At 37.8% G+C, this 22,028-nt stretch overlaps 2 protein-coding genes across 2 annotated transcripts in view; both read left to right on the top strand.

The window, feature by feature from the left end:
• The window catches only part of LOC145324105 (uncharacterized), a 55,012-nt gene extending 48,255 nt beyond the window's left edge, over window positions 1-6,757 (top strand). The window contains exons 17-20 of the mRNA XM_080166734.1: window positions 159-202; window positions 2,255-2,315; window positions 4,863-4,969; window positions 6,432-6,757. Of these exons, the coding sequence (XP_080022860.1) occupies window positions 159-202; window positions 2,255-2,315; window positions 4,863-4,969; window positions 6,432-6,509 (290 nt within the window). The 3' untranslated portion in view covers window positions 6,510-6,757. The remainder of the gene's footprint in view (window positions 1-158; window positions 203-2,254; window positions 2,316-4,862; window positions 4,970-6,431) is intronic.
• The window catches only part of LOC145324688 (very long chain fatty acid elongase AAEL008004-like), a 199,798-nt gene that overhangs the window by 161,581 nt on the left and 16,189 nt on the right, over window positions 1-22,028 (top strand). The gene's annotated exons all lie outside the window — the stretch shown is intronic.

Raw genomic sequence — 22,028 nt, 5'->3', positions numbered from 1 at the left:
ATTTGTTCAAATTGATAAGACACTAATAATGATTTCTATGTTTTCTATTCTTATTTTACCAGTAAGTTAAACTAGCATATATGTCCGTCTGTCAGCATGTAACACTGTGCATCTTTATTTATGAATGTTGTCATCCTTGTACAAATATAATTGTTTAGGTCCTGATGGATTACCTATTCCAAGCTGTGGCTGGAGGACAGGGGTAAGATGTTTTCCAGTATGGCTTCGAAATCGACTAATGTCCGCTGGATTAAAACCAGTTTCCAGGCATACTGAATATTATTCTTTACTTGAAATATTGAAATGCTTTTCTTATAATATGTATATACAGTATACGTTACGAAAAATTACCGGTCTTTAAAATGGTCTAGCCCCCCTTGTAATGAAGTTGTAACCCTATTTTTGTATGTGTGATCTTTATATTCATGTATAATGGTGTTTGTTGCGGTAAATTAGATCAAAGAACATTTTCCGACATTCAGCAGGCTATAAAAGAAGAAATTCAAAATGAAAAAATTCATACCCTTATTTTTTAAAGTGAATTTTACTTAATCCGAAAAATCACATAGTAAAATTGAAATAAGCATAGGGGTTGTGTCGAGTTTTATCTTCAGCATAAAATTCTGCTTCCATAGACCCCTTACCTGACTTCCTAGCTCTCATACAAGTAATCTGAGCCCAAAAAGTATGTATCAAGACCCCAAAATCTATGATTTTTCGGCATAACCAAAATTCAATTAAAATACATTAGGGTTGGAATTTTTTCATTTTGAATATTTTCTTTCATAGCCTGCTGAATGTCGGAAAATGTTCTTTGATCTAATTTACCGCAACAAACACCATTATACATGTATATAAAGATCACACAAACAAAAAATAGGGTTACAACTTAATTACAGGGGGGGCTAGACCATTTTAAAAACCGGTAATTTTTCGTAACGTATACTGTATATAAAGGGTGAGCAAAAAAAATGCGTACCTTTTTAAAATTAAAATTGCGCGGCTTGTGTTAATAGTAGAAAAATGTAACGCATATTGTTAGAACCGTTAGGAAGTCTATTTTTTGGAAATATAAAAACGATTCCTGTGCTACGTATAGTTTAGGAGCTTTGTGGTAAAATGTCCCAACTGGCTTAAAACTTGACTTGCGAGTAAATAATTAAAGATTAAAGCATACAAAAAAATATGTACCTTTTTAAAGTTGAGATTGCACGGCTTGTGTTAATAGTAGAAAAACGTTATGCATATCGTTAGAACCACTATGAAATCTATTTTTTGGAAATATGAGAACCATTACTGTGCAGCTTATAGTTTAGGAGCTACGTAGAAGAATGTCCCAACTGAATTAAAACTTGACTTGAGAGTAAATCATTAAAGAGAAAAAAAAGTGTGTGCAAAAAAGCGGACATTTTTAAAATTCAAACTGCTCGGCTTGTGTGAATAGTAGAAAAATGCTATGTATATCGTTAGAACCGTCATAAGCTATATTTTTTGGAAATATAAGTACGATTTTTGTGCTATTTTTAGTTAAGGAGCTGTATTGATAAATGTGAGAAAAGTGGAAAAATTTAATCTTTAATGATTTACTCGCAAGTCAAGTTTTAATTCAGTGGGCACATTCTACCACATAGCTCATAAATTATACATAGCACAGACATCGTTTTTATATTTCCAAAAAATATACTTCATAGCGGTTCTAATGGTATGCATAACGTTTTTCTACTATTAACACAAGCTGAGCAATTAGAATTTTAAAAATGTACATATTTTTATTTGCATACCCTTTAATTTAATCTTTAATGACTTACTCGCAAGTTAAGTTTTAAGCCAGTTGGGACATTTTACCACATAGCTCCTAAACTATACGTAGCATAGGAATCGTTTTTATATTTCCAAAAAAAAAACTTCCTAACGGTTCTAACGATATGCGTTACATTTTTCTACTATTAACACAAGCCGCGCAATTTAAATTTTAAAAAGGTACGCATTTTTTTTGCTCACCCTTTATTAATAAATTGATTAATTATAAACCGATTATATAAAGTAGTAAGGATTTGTTTAAGGATTTGTCTAACTGTTTCATTTCTTTATTTTAAGAAATCTTCAGATTTTACTTAAATTAATATATTAGTTACATTATATTGTTCATTTCATCAACAGTGAGTAAACTACACTATTTAAAATAAGGGTTATCTTTTTTTTGAAGAGTGGTAGCCATATAATTGTAAAAAAGGTAATAATACCTTTTATTTAGGTTCAATTGGGTCCTGATACAGATTTGGCTATTGGACATGTTTCTGATGTTTTTGCTAAAGGTAATACAAGTTTTTAATTTATCTTATGAATAGAGTAGTTTTTTTCTATGTGTATTGTCTAAAACCAAAAGCTTTTGAACTCTTTTGTATAATGAAAAATATCTTAACTACAATAAATTTTAGTGTAGAAAAATATTGATTTTTTTATAATATGATGAGTATCTTATTGGATGGTACATAGCTAGAAATGTATCCTAAAACCTGTTAAATTAATTAAAAGGTTTCTGTGAAAAAAGAACACTAATATGCACTTAAGTAATCTTATTTAAATGATACAATAAATATAAATTTTAATTTTGGCATACAGCTAAGAACTATGTATGCTTAGTCTTAAACAAAGGACATTTTTAATAAAACATGAATAATCATGGATGAATTTCATATTCCTTTTAAAGTCTAAACAAAATAAAAGTGGAACTACTGAAACATTAAATTATATTGTCTTGGTCTACTCTTATAGTAATGCATAGGGTAGATAGGGGTAAATATATCTGAATATCATATTATATTAGTTTGGTATAATCTTACAGTACTGCAATCTCTTTTTTGGTTAGCAATTGCTCTTTAAATTTTCTTGTTTATTTTCTTCTCCATGATTTTTTTGTGCTTTGCTCCTTATGGATGATGTCATCCTTGTTTGTTTCATACACATCTGCAAGAATACAATTGCCCCAAAACATTGTATTTGTGCATTGTGTCTGCTAAACTTTTTATTTCTCTTTGCAAACATAAAACTTTTCCTCAGGGTGTTTTTTTCTAAGCAAGAGTAGTGCACCTGAAAGCTTCATACTTTCTATCTGTCTAGCTATTCATTCTTTTACATGTGAATATGTATTTGTATTTTTATATTATTAAAGTATAATATTTTGTTCATAGTGCTGGATAATTAAGAAGACCAGCGTCTCAAACAATAAAAGTTCACAACCAAACATTTAATGACCTAACTCTGCATGGTTGTGAGACTTGAACTCATCATTTACTTGACTACTAAAGAATATGAGGATTTTTTTTGGATTTATGGTAATATGATGACAAATTAGTATATTTTTTTTCAAGCTGTTTATCTATCAAACAAAAACTAGTAATAGTTTGAAGTTAACTTAATTATCAAATTGCAAAACACAATTTAAATTCTCTTGGGTGAAGTTTTATCATCCTATCCAGAGTTAGGTAAACTTTAAGGCACTAAAATTTCACCAAATTATCCATTAAATTTGCAAAATTTACATGTAAGAGCTAATATTTATAAATAGGGAGAAATGTTTTATATAGAAATTAAAATAGAAATTTTGTGTTACAATAAATGCTATAAATGCTGATTTCATGTGTATATCTATTGTAAATACTAGATTTGTTAAACTATTCTGACTGACTGCATTAAAAGCATAGGCTTATGTAGCTATGCAAGAGCATAACAAATTACCATTCAAAGTCAGGATTCTAACATATCAGCAAATGTTACTTAAGAAAATTCAATAAACCCAAAACATTTTTGACTCTTCATAATAATATAAGTTAGAGACTTAAGAGTGTTTTTAAGAAGTTCATGTCTTGGTACCTATTTTTTTTCTGGTTTCTTCATTTATAAAAATTACCCTTCCTCTTTACAAAAATAATATAAAATTGAGAAGAATGAAAGAGGGAAGACAGTTTCAACAAACTCACTTTCTGAACTGATAAGGGTTAACAATTTTAACATTAGATTGACTATTTAGTACTTTTCAATTTAATGCAGAAACACTTTGAAAGTCCACTGAAGATTGCATGCACAAAACTTGAGAGCCTTTGTTAATGTAATGTTGCAATGCAAAACTAAACTTCATTTCATAACATGCTAAATATCTATTATTCACACAGGATTTAAATTCATTCTGATGAATAAACATGATAAATGGTGCAAATGAATTTCATTTTGTTAATATCATATCAAAGTTCTAATATCCATTCAAGATTATGAGGGAATGAAAAACTTATGATTGCATTTTGGAACAAATAAATATTTATGAAATATAGTTTAAAATGTCAAACTTATAAATTGGGTTCAGAAAGATTTCTAACTTAATGTTTTTATTGTTTTTTTTTTTAGATAAGATAAGATTTATTTCCTAAGGTGCATACAACTAGGGCGAGTTACTGATAAAGTTTACAATGATTTTTACTATAGATTTCTTCCTGAAAAAGATTGCAATTTATATTTAATTAGGTTTCTTCCTGAAATAGATTGCATTGTTAAGTTTATATGTCAATCACAATGGGATTATTAATTCAGAAATGTAATTTTATCAGTTTATTTAATTTACACATTTAGTTTGAGGTATGTACCAGCTCAGGGCTGTATTGAACATTACTCCTACTCCTTGTTCACATACATTTTAAATATATGATTACATGACAATTTTATTTATGAACACTGAGCAGCTATGACACGAGTGGATTATAAATATAGCAATTAGATACAACTTTGTGCTCATTAATCAATTATATTCTGTCCACAAAAATCTATTGCAAAATATATGAAATTTTGATAAAAACAATCCTACATTTTAGAAGAAGAGGAAGATTATGATGATGAGTATGATGAGAATGATCATGTATTTGGTGTGAGAAAGGAATATGCTCCTGCTGACTCTTGGACTACCTACACCAAGGATAAGGTATAAAGTATTAATAACATACATTTAAAAGAACTGTTATTTTAAATGTAAATAAAAAATATTATTAATTACATATATATTCTTAAAGGAAAATCCAAATACAGAGCTCACTTTTATTATTGTTTGTTGAAATTTAATAAAACCTAAGATGTTTTATCTTATTAACAAGATTTTTTAAAACCTGAAATTGAATTTTTACGTGATTTCTTGAATTTTTAATTTGGTACTTTTCTTTAGTACACTACAGCAGTAGATGATAACAATATAGTTGATGTTTGGTTAGAGTAATTTCTTTAATTTTGGCCATGATAATAGGTAGATAAAGCTGCTACTAAAACATATTTTGTGTGTTGTAACGTTTTTAAATTATTTATTATACTAATTTGATTAAATATATTTATTAACATTTTTTAACACTAAACTAAATTTAGGTTTGGGTTGTTTATTAACTTGAAATAAGCTAACAAAATAAATATTTTCAAAATTAAATATTAAGAAAAAGCTAACACTTACTACATCACTTCAATCTATCTATCTAACCAATCTAATCAACTTCTCATAATGATTCTATAATCATAATGAAATCAGATTAATTATGCCATCTAATATTTTTAATCTGACAAGCACTAATCAATATTAAATGAAAATGTGCATCAGTATCTAATTATGGGGTAAAATACATGGTTTGTTAGTGAAACATTTCTTAATCCCTCCCCCCCCCCCACCTAACATTGTCTTAGTCATACATAGAAAGGCCCCACAGTGTTAGGGTTTTTCAAGTTATGCTAACTGTTGGTGTCTTTAAAAAAGTGTTTTTTTAACCTTATTCCCTATAACACTATGGGTTATCACTAATTATAGTTGGATTAAGATTATATAAATTAAGAATTAAGTGATTCTCTAAATGACTTTCTAATATTAGATTTGATATAAGGAAAAGGATAATTAAGTAGATAAACTGTTTTCTAATTTCCTTTGTTTGCCATAGCTTTAAAAAGTCATAATTTTGTGTACTAACCTTTTAATTGTAGTTACATCTTAATAACTTTAATACCATGGCTTAATAAATTTATATTTATGTTCTTTTGTCTCTCAACTAACTTTTTAGTATCAAAGCTACTGTATAATTACTTTGTCAGTCCATCAGTAACAATATAAGAAACGTGATTTTTCTAAGCTGTTATTCAAAATAGACAGCTAACTTTTTTTTGAAGATTCTCTATACCATTAAGCATTGAGTATGTAATTTACTTTGTCCGTCAGTCTGTCAGTAATGCTACACAATATAAACATTGAAAAATATATAAATACTCAAGAAATAAAAATCTTATAAAAGGTTTCGTGATTCTTTACTTTAACAAATGCTCTTTTTATCTCCTTGTCCAATCCATGACTTTGCTACTTACCTATGGATAAAGTCATCCTTGTTTTCATTTTAATAATAGATCTTTTTATACTTTAGGATTCCAGAAACATGTACACTCATGAGAATATAAAAGGAAGTTACAGCAACACCCCAACATTGAGACCTACATGGTAAAAAAGCTAACAAATGGAGAATTTAAATTTAAAAGAAAAACAATTTGAAGATGGACCTTAGTAAAGGGTAACAATAACTAAATGCTGAGTGGAAAAAAATTATTACAAATATGATTCTGAAAAATGGAATCCCCATAAAACTTTTAAAGATTTTCAAAATACTTATATCTACGAAATTGTTACCATATAAAATTTGTACTATCTCTCTACATAAGTATTTTGGCCACCAATGTTAAGGCATTGATTGTAAATTTTCTTTGGTATCTTATAAGCAAAAAGTTAAAAAATCATGAAGAATGAAAATTTGATTTAATGAAATACTTATATATACAGGTAATAAATTAATAAACAAATATAAACTTCATTATTCTATACTTTTTTTCAATTATTTTTTTTTATATCGAGGTAAAACTTTAATTTCAAAATAAATGCCAATTTATTTGTAAGGCCAAAGTTGTTGAAATTTTCTATATCAGCGAAGCATAATTAATTTGTGGTATCCGCCGAGGATAAATGGCGGACACCGGAGTTCAATTAGATTACGGCAGTGTGACAGACGTGGACACCTTACTATAGAGAAGCTACGCTTCTCTAGCTTTCACTAGATAATGATCAACATCTACTTTCAGTTGTCACTTTATTGAAGGGTTAAGAGATACTGCAGTTATATACAACAAACAAGAATTACATGGATAGGAATAAATAATCATAACATAAAAGCATAAATAATACATATACAATGTCAGTTTGGGCAATAATGATTCCCCCATCCCTGGAAAGGGTGGGGGAGAATTAAGGATACAGTTAACCATAATAAACATGACAGATTCAAATCATTAATTCTAAGCGTAGGGAGGGGGTCACTAGACCCCTTCCCCAGGACTCGGGGGAGGGCCATTGACCCTACACCGAACCCCAGATCAGGGGTGCCATAGAGATGGCTCACGGTTGCCGAATACCACAACTCTCCCCTCGGAAGGCTGGGAGGTGGTTTCCCTACCAGACTTCCGACAGTGGTTGAGGCCTTCGGCCCGCTCCTTAGGGCTAAAATATATATATACAAACGATAATGATTCAATGGAATCCTAGTGGTGAGTATCTTCTTAGGGTTGATGGGCTCCCAATGTGGGATAGAAGGCAGAGGCTGACTTGGGTTGGATACGTTGGTCAGCGCCGGCAGGTATCAGGTTTGCTGGTGGCACAGTCGTTGCTGGAACGGTCAGCAGTGGGGCCTGCGGGTTGTTGTTGGCAGCGGCTGGGGCACTGGCTGCCAGGTTGATTGTCTGAGCAGCGGCCTGTCCTCCTGAGGGGCCGCGGGGCCTGCCAGAGGGCGGTCCTGGCCTACCTGGGCGGTCATGCCCGCTGTCAGTTGATTTCATAGACACCATTTCCTCGGCTGCTTCCCTGCCGATGGGAATGGCATCCCAGTCCACTGAAAAGTCCCGGGACTTGGCATGGTTGAGCCTGGCTCTAGCCAACGCCTTCCTATACAAAGCTGGATGGTACAGGAACACTTGTGATATCGCATTCAGGGCTGCCCGGACTCCTCCTTGTGCTGCTGCCAGAGAAATGATGGTTAGGTCCCCCAGCAGTTTGAGGATCAGCAACAGCAAGCACAGGATGGCGGCGCCATCTCCCCACTCGTGGATGGCTTGTCTAAATCCTGCCCAGACATCCAGGGCTGCCTCTCCTTCCTCCGCCAGTCGGTCAATGTTGTAGGACACTATCCCATGGTCTCCTGTGGCCGCACAGCTGCCTTGCTGAACGCAGGAGCCATAGGATAGGCCGGTCAGCATGGCGCTCTTGTATGCTGGGAACGCCAGCAGTTGTTGCCAGTCATTCAATTCAGCCTGCGAATACAAACCACCTGAACTGAAGTCATCTAAGGGTTCTGTCAACAACTGCTTAGGCGTATCCAGCGGGGTTGGCCTCTTCTTGGGAGCAGGGGTTAACTCTATCCAGCCTTCCTCCGCGTGCACAGTCAGGGGGTAGGTGGAGGAACAGGGAATCTTGGTGGCGTGCTCACTGTATACCCGTGTCACAGCGTCTACAAAACCTGTGGGCTCCACTGGCACTTTGTCCCAACACTCCTTGTGTTCGCGGACAACATACTTGTGCCTTTGGCAGGTCAGCTGCAGCAGGATGTCTCCCCTCAGTACCGAGAACGTGCTCCCCTGGACACGCACCGGGTGGGCCGGATCTAGTTGCTGGAGCTTCCAGCAGTTGGCCGCTACTTCTTCTGCTGCAGTGCTTCTCATGCGCGTTTCCAGGGTAAATCCAATATAACCTGCATGGATCTGAGCTTGAAGGGGAACGTCAACATCCCTGGCCGACACTCTGGGCAGCGCAGCCGCGGCTGGGTCAGCTGCCACGAACAACGCTGGATGGTTGGTGGCATGGGCCTCGAAGTCGCAGTTCACAATTGAGGTGGGGTTGGTCATGTTGATGAAAAACTGGGCCTGATGGTCAACCAGATATGCATCCCTCACCAGGCTGGGCTGGAGGCTGCGGATCAGCCTCAAGGGGCAATCTCTTCCCAGGTGGTCCCACACGTAGGTTGCTTCCCCAGTGATACAGGACAGCTCAGAATGGGGACACTCGAGGGTCAGGTGGTCAGACTGGGACTCCACCCGTCCATCCTCCACCACATAGGTCTCCTCCTTGACCAGCAGCCGCCGCTCCTGGAGCACTAATTCATTGCGGTAGAGCTGGCCCTCAAAGTGGACGTCCTCCCCCTCGCAACCCACCCCCTCGGGGCTGTTGACAAGGGCGCCCACCATATCAATGGTGAAGAACAGGGGGTGGTTCAGCTGGAACGTCAGTGGCTGGGTCTTGCCTGGCAACGTGTATACTCGGTTCCTGGCCAGGTCTCGGCACGCTTCTGGGTCTATCTTGGTTGGCCTCATGAGGGTGGGGACCGAGGTCACCTTGAGGTGACCCCATACCCCACACCTGAATGTCCACTGGGACACGGTGAGCTGACAGCTGAACCCAGTGGTTTCCCTCACCTTGACTTGCTGCAGGACGTGGACGTCATGGCCCAGGGGCACCTCCTGGTGTAGGGGCTCCGTGTCACACATCTTTTCTTTATTGTAAGATGTGACATGGGTGGGGTTGGCACAGTCCCACCCCACCAGGACGTAGCTGGTTGTAGGCCACACGGCTGCCAGCAGGAGGCCCCACAGGACCATCCACCAATGGGAGAGGCTTCCAGGTAGCCATCTTCCTCGTACACGCGGCTGGGGATCTCCGGCTCTGGTCACGGCTGCTTCTTGGGGCTGGACACGGCTGGGCTGCTCCTGGCTAGATACAAATTTCCATTGAGCGTTATCTGTATGCGGCCGAGGCACCCCGATACCCTCCCCAATGACAGACTGGCAAGCGACTGGCACTTGCCTGGGTGTCGGCTCCCCTAGCCCTAAGTGCTCCCTTCCCTGGTCCAAGGCATGCCCAGTGGCATGGGGCTGGAGTGCATGTGGCACAGGCTCGCCCTTACTCAATGCCCTCCCCTGCCCTAGGAACTCAGGTGCATGTGGCACAGGCAAGTCCTTATTTTCCCAAATTTCAATTTCCCCAGCCTCAAGTGCAGGGGGCACAGGCAAGGCTGGGTGTTTACAAGGTTTTGGATACAACACATTTAACAAATTCAACTTATCCTGATGGTGAGCCGCTGGGTTCCCTTGGCTGGTAGAGGGCTCTGGATGGCATGTAGCTGGACTCTCCCTGCAGGCTGGTGGCGCTGGCTGGCATGTAGCTGGGCTCTCCCTGCAGACTGGTGGCGCTGGCTGGCTGGGGGTGACGGGTGTCACCCCTTCCTCTGGGACCGCTGGCTCGTTCCAGGACTCAGGTCTCTCGGTGGCGGCGACGGTTGTCGCCCCAGACATCAGGTTGGAGGCTGGCTCGTTCCAGGATCCAGGTATCTCGGTGGCGGCGACGGTTGTCGCCCCAAGCACAAGGTGGGAGGCGCTGGATAGCACCCCCCCATCATCCCAGGTGGCGACGCCGGGTGGCGTCCCATACATCGATGCAGAGGTGCTGGCTAGCACCTCCTGCCTCTCTCGTTCAGCGGCTGCCAGGGCCTCCCCATACACCGTCTCAGGGACGCTGGGCAGCGCCCCTCCACTCTTGCTGGGTAGGCTCAGTCGGGCAGGTTCCATCATGTTGAGGCTGAAAGGCTGGGGCCTCAGCACCTCTGGCTCGGCTATGTTGTTGGGCTGTATCAGCTCTGGCCCCAGATGGTTAAGACTGAAGCCTAGGCCAACCCGGTTGGGCTCAGCCGCGCCGCCCAGTACGTTGATCCTAGCTGGGACAGTCCCGAACTGCGGCATCCCATCGGCTCGGTCCGCAGCTCTGGGGGCGGCTGCTTGCGGTGGTGGTGCTGGGGGCGCGCTCCCTTCCATATGGGCCACTCTGCTGGGCTTCCCTGGAGGGGCACCCTTGTCGGCGGTGCGCCTGCGGCTGGCTACCTGGGCCCAGTCAGCTCTACACTCGGCCGCCGTGTGACCGTCATAGTGGCAACGCTCACACTTGGCAGAACGGTCACGGCGTGGCTGGGTGCGCCTCTCCTCTAGGCTAACTTCCACAGGCGTTGGACAGTCTCGAGCTCGGTGGCCTCTCCCCTGGCAGCGGTAGCAGCGGCCTGGAACCTTGTCATCTGGAGCGACCTTCCCCATCTGGTGGAGACCCGGAGCCAAGGACCCAATCTCCATTGGCTCCGACTCGTCATATTGGGGCAACTGGATGCAGGCAGATCCAGTCAGCCCGTCGGTCGAGTCCACTAAGCACACACCTTCCTTCAGCTGCTTAGTAACCATGGTCACGGTGAACATGGCCTTGCGAGTGTACTCAGGTACACTCGCAATTTCATGGTTCATCATGAGGCGTTTTACATTGGCGTTACGAATTCCACGATTTAATTCGTCCACCAACAACTCAAGATCCTCATGGTTGTAGGCGTCCCTATACAAGGCGCACTTTGTTGATATGTACGCCTGTATAGGTTCTGTCGAGTGTTGCTTGTAATCCCTAAACGCTTGTTTAAGTGTTTGGGATTCAAAAGCAGGGCGAAATAGCAATTCACACTCGGTCTTGACCTGTTCGTAGGTCAAGGCTTGGCCTGCCTCGCCAAACAGATGGGACGCCATTTCCGCCGCTTGCCCTACCAATGACAGTAGTAGGGCGTTGCGGCGGTTGAGGGAATCATGAGGTGGCACGCGGTAAGCCGCCCATGACATCTCCAGTCGGCGGATATGTGCCGACCAGGACTGCTTGGGCGGCCCTCTAAACTCCGGCAGATTGCTCAGCATCAGCTTGCGGTACTCGGCTGGGGCCGGCTGAGGGTCATCCTGGAGCCATCCTGGGGCTTGGTCACCTCCTGGGACTTGATGCTGGTCCATTGGGTCAACGGTGAAACGGCGGGCACAAAGTTATACAGTACTACAATGAATGGGTTGTCACTTGAGGCTTCCTAGCCTAACAGCCAACACTGTTTGTATCACTAGGTTGGGAGTTTTAGTTGCAAAGATATAACTTAGCTGTACTTATCAATAGTTAGGTGTTGAGGTAGATAGATGTTGAGGGTCTGAACTGCTGTCAGGAACTGATTGGGTTTTCCCTTATCACACTAGAGCTAGGAGGAAAGAAACTTGCAATTCTTTATTTGCTAAAAATATCCCTGTTAGATGCTATGGAGTAGCTCCGCTCTGGTGTGAAAGTGTGTGTGTGTGTGTGCGTGGAATCTTCTGTCCTTGTAACGCGCGTTCGCGCCGTCAAATCCGCGCACACGGGGAAAACGCGCTCTCACCCCTCAGCTCGCTCTCTCATTGGTCCGCTTCGTCCGTTGGATTTATGATGTTTTCCGCACTCTGTTGCGCTACCCGTGAATGGCGCTCTGTGTATCCGATCGCTAGCTCCACACTACAGACGGACTCAGTCTAGTGTGGGTAGGAAGGGGGGAAGCGCGTGAGGGGACGGGGGTAACTCCGTCCGTTCCCACTGTGAGGGAGGGGGGTAACTGTGTGCTGGTGTAATGGGGCCTTTGCTTCTTAATCTTAGGCTTATCTGTTATATCACCCTGATTGTATTTGCCTTCAATGGAGAGGGGCCCCTCCCCTTCCCTTGGAATAAGGGGTGTATTGTTTTTGTGCTGTGGGCTTGAGATTGTTTTGATTATATTACATCTAGCTTTTATTTTTGTCCTTATCACAATTGCATAACAGATTTGTTGACCAACTCTGTTCTATTTTTAGCTGTTATCACAATACACAGTAATCCAAGCCTGTTCTATTCTTAGATTTATCACAACACAACAATTTGTTTGCCAAGCTTTGCTCATAAATCTATTGTTTGGCCATCACATTAGGGTGGTAATCCCTGCAAATGTGATATAATATCTGTCTTCTAGATGGGTGGCTGCGTTGTAGCTTCTCAGGATACTCGGGGTTGACGTAGTTTTTCTCTGTTCTGGTGCACTACACCCGTATGTTAGCTCGCAGCTTGCAGCTATGTGGCATGTTTCAGCCTATCGGCGGCAGGGAATGTCCCGTCCTGCTAGCGCCACTGGTTCGGATCCTGCTATCTCTTGCAGTAAAGTTGGCCTATTTTCAGCCGTCTACACGTATTTGGCTTGTTTCAGCCGGTCCGCAGGCCTGTTTCAGCCCTTTTGGCGCTCAATTCTCCGTTAGATATCAGCGCTGCTCGCGGTTATTCGTCAGATTTCGCCGTTTTGCTTCCACAACTGCCGGATGCAGAGTTAAACTTTGCTGTCCAGGGTGGGTAATTCAGGTTGCTTGCGTCAGTTTTGCCAGATTCACTGCTGGGAGTACCTTAGCCTCAGATGCGCGTCTGCTCTACACTTGTGGTTCGCCGTAATCTCACACAGCTGTCACCAAAGTTGTGGTATCCGCCGAGGATAAATGGCGGACACCGGAGTTCAATTAGATTACGGCAGTGTGACAGACGTGGACACCTTACTATAGAGAAGCTACGCTTCTCTAGCTTTCACTAGATAATGATCAACATCTACTTTCAGTTGTCACTTTATTGAAGGGTTAAGAGATACTGCAGTTATATACAACAAACAAGAATTACATGGATAGGAATAAATAATCATAACATAAAAGCATAAATAATACATATACAATGTCAGTTTGGGCAATAATGATTCCCCCATCCCTGGAAAGGGTGGGGGAGAATTAAGGATACAGTTAACCATAATAAACATGACAGATTCAAATCATTAATTCTAAGCGTAGGGAGGGGGTCACTAGACCCCTTCCCCAGGACTCGGGGGAGGGCCATTGACCCTACACCGAACCCCAGATCAGGGGTGCCATAGAGATGGCTCACGGTTGCCGAATACCACAAATTAACTTAACCTATAATATAAAATAGTAAGGTTCTTTTGTCTGAAGCTTAAGATCTCAACAACTCCTGAACTGATTAGGTTCTCTATTTAAGGTAAGCTTCATGTAGATCCTGTGATGGTTTAAGGCTTTTTTGGGAATAGTTCCTTTCGTAACATCGCCCCATAAGGGGCGATTCTACGTATTTTTAAAATAGCTTTTTATAGGTTATTTTAGGTTACCTATAAAATACCTTTCGGGGGCGAGGTGCTGGTTATTTTGGGTTAGTTTAGGCTATATTGGGTTAAGTTATTGCCCTACAGGGTTAGGTAATTGGCCCCGCAAGGTTATAGCCCCCCGCAGTGGCTAGAAATAAGAGAAAAGCTCTTGTGAAAAATACGAAGAATCGCCCCATAAGGTACGATGTTACGAAAGGGACTATACCCCTTTTTTTAATTTCCGGTTTATGTCTTGGAATGGTTTGAAGCTATTTTTCCAGCCTTTCTGCTATCCTTTGTTTACAGATTGCCTAGATGCTAGGGGCGTAGCCGCTAGTTATTAATATGATATGTATTATATGTATTGTAAATAAACTATTGTTATTTCTTATTACCTTCATATTTATGTAAATAAATGGTGTCTTTTGTACAGTTATTTTATATAAATTCATATGATCACATAACATTTACTTATACTGTCCGTCTGTCTGCTAAGCTCACGTTTTCGTTACATGTGCTTCCTTTGAGCTTCGCTACTTTCGGATGTTGTAATACTTTTTATTTAATATTTAAATAAAGGTTATCTTATTTATTCTCGCATAGATAAAAAAAGTAATTTAAAATTTAGTATAGAAAAACTTCTGGGCTTCCGTTCCCAGCCTCTGACGAAGCCGCAGACACGCAGTTGAAACCAACTTAACGGCTCAAAGCAGCTAAGCGGACAAGAGGAAGCATTGCAAGCACCTTCAGCTGTAGCCACAGTAAACGATTGTCAGTTGCTGCTGCAGTCATCCTCAGCCACCAAATTTAAATTCATCCGCAGCAGTGATATTCTTTACCCAAATCAGCTGCAGACAATCGTATCAAAAGCCTCACGACTTCCGTTCCCGAAAAAAACATGCTATAAATATATTGTATATACAATATTTTTGTTTCTAAAAAGGATGAAAACAACCATAAAAGAGCTTTAAAATAAGAAGGAATCACAAACGAATATATATTGTATGTAGAGTGTCCGAATTTAACAAGCAGAACATTAATTTTTTAGTCAAAAAAAGAGCATATAAATTTCTTGCACATATACAGGATACAGATTGTACATGAAAATATTCAGATAAAAACTTGCATCGATTTTCAAGCTCCACGTAGAAAACTACACAATATAGATATTTTGTAAAAGATTTTTACCTTTAAAAAACTGTATTTCTGTCTGTGTGCGTCGGACGGACAAAGAATTTGAAAAAGACGCCCTGCTAAAAAAACTTCATAAAAATCTAACAAGAAATGATTTGAAAAGTCGTCTTTTAAAAGCTTGCTTTCTAATAATAACTTTCCTATTTACCAAAACCAATTCCCCCTAATCATCTCCCCTCCACCTTCCATCTCTTCTCTACTTGTAAATATTTCCCCTATTTACTACACCCTACTAGAGCTTTCTTGAAAATAGACTGGTTCAATTTTCTGGATTTTCAAGGATCAAAAGGGATAAGACAAACGATTTTTAACTAATGTACATTCAAATTACTATTATCATTATCAACAAAAGTGTACCTCTTATGAAGAAGAAAAGTTGGGAAATTTCAATCAAGATTTTAAAATAGTCTCCAAGGTTTGAATGATATATTGTGTTGATTACACACATAGTTTAATAACGTTTTCATTCAGAACCGGAAATAATTCAAATTGGAATGAAAGACTAAGTAGGCGCGGCCAGTGGAAAATAAATATCTTATTATTATTTTTATATTAGTCCGCGGAAACGAATCTAATTAAATGGGTTTTAAATTCTGTTTCATTATTATTCTGACTAAAAAGTTTTAGGCAAAATTGTTTTATAAAAAACATATTTTTTCAACATAAATTTGAACCATCCTAATACCAAACTAATCCCCCTACCTCTCTTCCCCCACGCCCCCGGCAAATTCTCCGATATTTCCCCCCAGAGTTAGAGGGGGGAAGCATGGAAATAGAGGACAAAGGGGAGAGTAAAATAACTAGAAGAATATGGTTTCCACTAGTCGCAAATTTTTTACAATAATTTGGGATAAATTTAGAAAATATATATCTAATAGGAATACATAGCTTAATGCTAGGGGCGCAGTTTTATTTCTATATATTTTATAACTTTTACTAGCGGTTACGCCCCTACCATCTAGGGGCTTTGAGTTCAAAGGGGAAGGAATTGACCAGAAAAATAGCTTTAAACCATCCTCAGACCTATATGGAGCTTCCCTAATGAATTAATAACTTATCCGGATCACTGGTTATCGAAATCTTAACCTGCAGACAAAACAAAATTTACTACTTTATAAAATAAAATTGTAAAATTTTTTATTGACCAATAATGTTAGTTAGCAGGGTGTGATATTCCACCAATGGTATCGGAGACAAATCCCACTAGATCTATCTATCTACCTACACCTCTATCTATCTATATTTAATAGTGTACACCCGGCATGTGATAGAAAAACAGAATACATTAACATTATTAGAATAGCTTCTTTTAAATTTGTTTGTGTTTTATATTAATTATTATTGTTGTGATTTTATTATGAATAGAATTATATAGTACTATTTAAGTGACTAAAAAAGAACCAAAATTATAAATGTACTGTGCTTTACATTTATGTATCATTAACTAGTATTTAGGAGAGAGAGGTTAGTAAAAATAGACTAAAACCATCTAAGGGCATGTGTGAGTCTCCCCAATATAGAGAACTTAATCGGTTCAGTGGTTAGAGATATCTTACTGACAAATAAAAGACCTCACTATTTAAAAAAAAAATAACGAGTCTATTAGTATTTAGACTATTTTTTTTCTGTTAAAATAATATGTTAAATAAGTGAAAAGAGTTGTTTAAAGCTTATGGCTGTTTAAAAAAATTTTTTTGAAAAATTATACATAGAAATTTTGAATTACACAAAATTGGAGAAAACGCGGTTTCTCCTGAAAGTGACAAATTACTTTAAAATAATTGGACGAAGGGGGGGGGGGGGTAATTGTTTGTTTGTGTTTACTTTAGGTCAGGTTTTAATAGGTAGCCCCGCAATAAAGGTAAAAACTACCCCCCTCCCCCTTTTCTAGAAACAATGTACAACGCACGGAAAATAATAAAGAAGCAAAACCACTAGAAAAATAAGATGTAATATTAAGTAAATTATGTATGTCATTATGTCAAAAGCAAAAACGCTGTTTTCTTATTTTATCTTTCCTTATCAGAACATGTTAAAATCGTTAATATGGTTTAAAAACCTTAAAATACAAAAATCATTAAAATTCAAGCATGTCTAAAAATCCACAAAATGAAATGAAATCAGCAAAAATTGTTCTGTGTTTGATATGAATTAATTTCTCATGGATTTCCAGGAATAATTAAAATTGTGTAAATGCCATCCATGACTTTGAACATGTATCTTTGTCAGAGATGTTGAAGGATATAGTATTGACAGGAAGATTTTTAAAAGCAAAGGTTTTCTATAATTAGGGTCGGTCCGTACGTCCGTCCGTAAATACGTCTTTCCGTCCTTCACAGATGGATAGCTTTTTTCGTTAATTTAGGCATGTTAGAATTGTTCTATCGATTTCAAACTTTTCATGGTGATTCCGTTTGTAGTTAGGTACGATTTAAAGCGTAGCAACTCTATAATCATTACCAGAATGTCCTACGTTCATTTTAAACATGTTGATTTTTTTTACTTTTTTAAAAACTATTTTTTTGTGATCTAATCATCCGATTAATCTGATTTTTGGTATATCGACTCCTGGGACAACAAAGTATATTGTAACAAGCGAAACAACTCTATAATCAAGTCATAAAAATGGAAGTTTGTCTATAAACATTATCCTGTATCAAGCAGTTTTTCAACAAATTTACTTACAATTTTGCTTCGACTCTTACACATTTATATTCTGATTATTCAGTTCTGACACTATACAAGTGTTAATGTTTGTCCTACTGTTTCAGAGCTTCGCTTTTATGGATGTTGTCATCCTTGTTTCACATTAATTATTTTGATATTAAAAATACAAGAGGATACGCCCCTAGAGGCTTCAAGAGAGGGGGTCAAGTCGACCCTTTTCCACTTTCAATGTTATTTTTTAAAGATATTTGAATAGGCGATTTTCTCCCCCAAATTAAATATAAACTTTCCCGGTACCTTTGCGGATTTACCCTGTTTAGAAGAATCATATCTGTTCAGCTGTTATAGAGATCCTTTGTATACACGTACAAACAAACATCCTGTTCCCTTAATGAGAAAGATACTATCTCAATAATATGTCATCCTTAGTGATTTTTATTTAATGCCATAAAGCCAACAAGGATACTAATATCTTTTGTAAAATTACATGTCGACAATATGTCAACCGTGGCCGCTTTAATTTATTTTATAGTTACCAGTTTTTTATCACCGAGGGAACGAAGGCACATGCTCACAAAACTGGCATTGGTTTTATGATTTGAATTTTAATATTTGTGGAAAATTGTCTGTAATACGGCGATATACATGTTTTTTTTAGTATTCCAGCGGATATTAAATGTTTGGAAAGTATTATCCCTTGCTTTTTATACACTCTTATGTTACCCTTTTATACTTACTTTTTAATAGGGTTGTATACATATCTATGAGTTTTTAAGATCCGGCTTCAATGAGAAAAAAAATAATCAGTATGTCTTACACTTAAGATCTCTTTAATAGTTTTTAAAAGCGAAGCTTTTGTTTAATTAAGTTCGGTCCGTATGTCCGGAACAGATAGCTTTTTTCGTTAATTTAGGAATGTTAGAATTGTCCTATCGATTCCATAGAATAAGGAGGAATAGAAGTGAAAACCCTAAATATTTCTGGGAAATTTGAAGGAATCTTTGACTTGCGCAGTAAAGACAATATTGCTGAAGTACAAATCACAATGACTAGTTGGACAAAATTTAAAAAGTTTAATTTGTATCAAAGTCTAATAGACACTCTTAAATATTTGTTTTAAGCCTTTGAAATTTAATTTCATATTGTGTTTTGTATGATTTATCTTTAAATAAATTGCTATCATTTACAGTGGACAGTAGGTACTCTTTAACCCGTAAAGAAACTGATGTCATAGAATGAAAACCATGGATATGATACGCACCTCATGTGGAGGTGGTTCCAGCATTTAAAGCTGGGTCGGTTTAGTCAAAGATGAAAAGTTACTTTTAATGTATTTCTTGTTTTGATAAGTATAATTGACCACGTTTATAATTTTTAAGAAACAGCTAAAAGGGTACAACCCCTCCCCCCCCCTCCCCTACCTCAAGTTCATGTATGGATGTAGTTGCTAGTATGTATAATCAGCTGTTTGAAAACAGCAAAGGAGCGAAACCTATCATATAAATGCTGAGACCAATAATTTTGGTACATTTTTGAAAAGTAAGTTGCTTACTTTAATTAAAATTTTTAAGGCTTTGCACATAAAATTCGATTTTAATCCATTGTGAATAGGGAAGAGAAAGTTCGAGGCTTGGCTACAAGGCTTTTAGTAAATTAATGCAAAAGGAATTTATTTTGAATATTTTTTCAGAATAATTACTTAAATCATGTGATTTACTAACAGCCTTGTAGCCGTTTTGGTCTTTCAAATGTCCCAATTTAGATTCAGGCTAGCCAGGCAGAATCTTCTACCTGGATTCTATTCTATACTTTATCTTCTTTGATCGATTCACTTTGCATGGTGATTCCTATAGTAGTTAGGTACGATTTAGAAAGCGTACCAACTCTATAATTGTTACCAGAATGTCCGTAAGTCCAATTTAAATATGTTGATTTTTAACTCTTTTAACAACAAATTCTGATTTTTCAGTTCAGTGTTAATTTTCGTTTCTCTTACTGTTTCAGAGTCTCGCTTGTATGAATGTTGTCATCCTTATTTTGTTTCTTTTTCAGTTGCTAAATTTTCAGGATTTAGCTATTTTTTTATCCCTACCAAAACAATTTTTAGATTCCCCCGCCCCCCCTCTTTCTATGATAATTATAAGAGGTTGGGGGGGATTTTTCGTGTATTATTGTTTTACCATAGGCTAGGCTGGGTTAAATTGGGTACAGTAGTCTCTAAGTTCGCAGGGCACAATGGGGAAACACCTTGACAAGTGCCTCTAAAAATTCTTACACAATATTTAAATTTGTTGCAACCCTATTATAATTGTGTTGGTAAAGGTGTTGGCTATTCTAAATGTCTAGTTGATTCTGTACTGTAAGAGAATTAACATTACATTCAACTTACTTAGAACATTTGAAGGTCATAAGAAAGCTCTAAGAAAGTTGGCTTTGAAATTTAAGAAGAGAAATTTAATGTTATGTATTTAAAGTTTTGCTGTGCTTTTGTAAAAGTGCCTATCAAGAAGCACTAAAACTCCTCTCCATTTATTATTGAAATAGATAAAAAATAAACAAGGGTTGGAGGTTAGATATTTTTTTCCTGTGGGGCATGGTTGGTCCCCAACCCTTTATGGCTATCCAGTACCCAATATAACCTAACCTTACCAATAGCAATAAACAAACAAATGAAAAACTAACCCCCCCCCCCATCTTTTCTACTTATTTCAAAACTTTATCAAAGGAAATAAATAAAGGTTTATGGTATGCAAGTTCTCTAAAAAGTGTGATTTAATTTGTAAAATCAATTTAAGGCATTTCAATTTGTTACATTTTTTAAGATGAAAAAGGATGAACAATTGTCTTTTCTAGAGCCGATTTCTTTTGTGAGGGTGGTGTTGAACTCTCTAAAAATGAGCCTAACCTACCCTGGACCAATATGAAGCCTGACTGTAATGGAAAACAATAAATTTTACTTTAATATCTGCATTAATAAACTAAAGAAGGTGTATCAACTATTTTTTTTATAGCTAGCCGGTTCTTTTAGTAATTAGTAGATGTAAAATTTTTCATAGAATTCAGATATGCAATCGGTTTTTTTTGTAGACCTCTTATTTTTAAAGTAATTTAAGTTTAAAAAAAAAATTAAGTCGATTTTAAGGTACTAAAATGCAACAAAAAAAAGAAAGAAAATGGTCATTATGAACAAAAATAGTGAGATCTTTAATTTGACACCTTACTTTTTCAATTCTGTCAGGTAATTATTGAAAAAATCGATTTTTTTAAACCCACGAGAATAAAAACTTTGAACTTAATTTTATTATTTCACAAGTAAAAAAATATGGGTTCATATACAGGGAGGAAGGGAGGGGACAATGGGCAGTTAATTCAATTTTATAGTTGTGACACTTTAAGGTTGAAAAACCAGATAATTCCAGATAAAGTGAGATTTTCTGATAGTGCAACTTTTATTGGAAATTTATTTATTTTTTAATTAATTTTAATTCAAAATGCACCATCCCCCAAACGCTACTTTACTAAAAGCCCATGATTATCAAGATCAAGAACTTGGTAGCAATTCATTTACCAAAAAATATCAGTTTTAGTCTCTAAGAGTAGAAAAATTGCATAAAACCGTTTTTAGATGTTCTGATAAAAAAACCAAAAGCATTCCAGAATCCAAGGGGGGGAGGGTAAAAAAATTGCGGCGCGCTTCACGCGCCATTTTATCCCCCCCCCCCTTAAAAAATTTTTACCCCCTCTAAATAAAAAAGCTTGGACGCCCCTGCCAGGACCTTTATAAATCTTCCCTAAAATGTATAACTTAACTGGATCACCAAATTCTTTAGCTACATACAAAAAAAAACTTTTTATAGGACTTGCGGCTTCGCCCCTAGCCTCTCGGGGCTTTGTCCCAAGAGGTTTAATAAAACCAATTTTTCGTATTTTAGATTTGAAAGAAAAATTTAAAAAAAAAAAGTTTTTTTTTTTTTTTTGGGGGGGGGGGGTATTTTTCATTTTTGGGGGGGTTGTTGGTGTCCCACCCCCCAAGAAAATAGCTATAAACCTTCCCGGGGGACCTATGAGAAGCTACTCTGTAAAGGAGAACCCGATGGG

Source organism: Acartia tonsa, chromosome 7 (assembly GCF_053477335.1).
Source record: "Acartia tonsa isolate MP-2025a chromosome 7, ASM5347733v1, whole genome shotgun sequence".
In the NCBI taxonomy this organism is placed as follows: domain Eukaryota; kingdom Metazoa; phylum Arthropoda; class Copepoda; order Calanoida; family Acartiidae; genus Acartia; species Acartia tonsa.
This window is presented reverse-complemented; position numbering and strand designations above follow the sequence as displayed.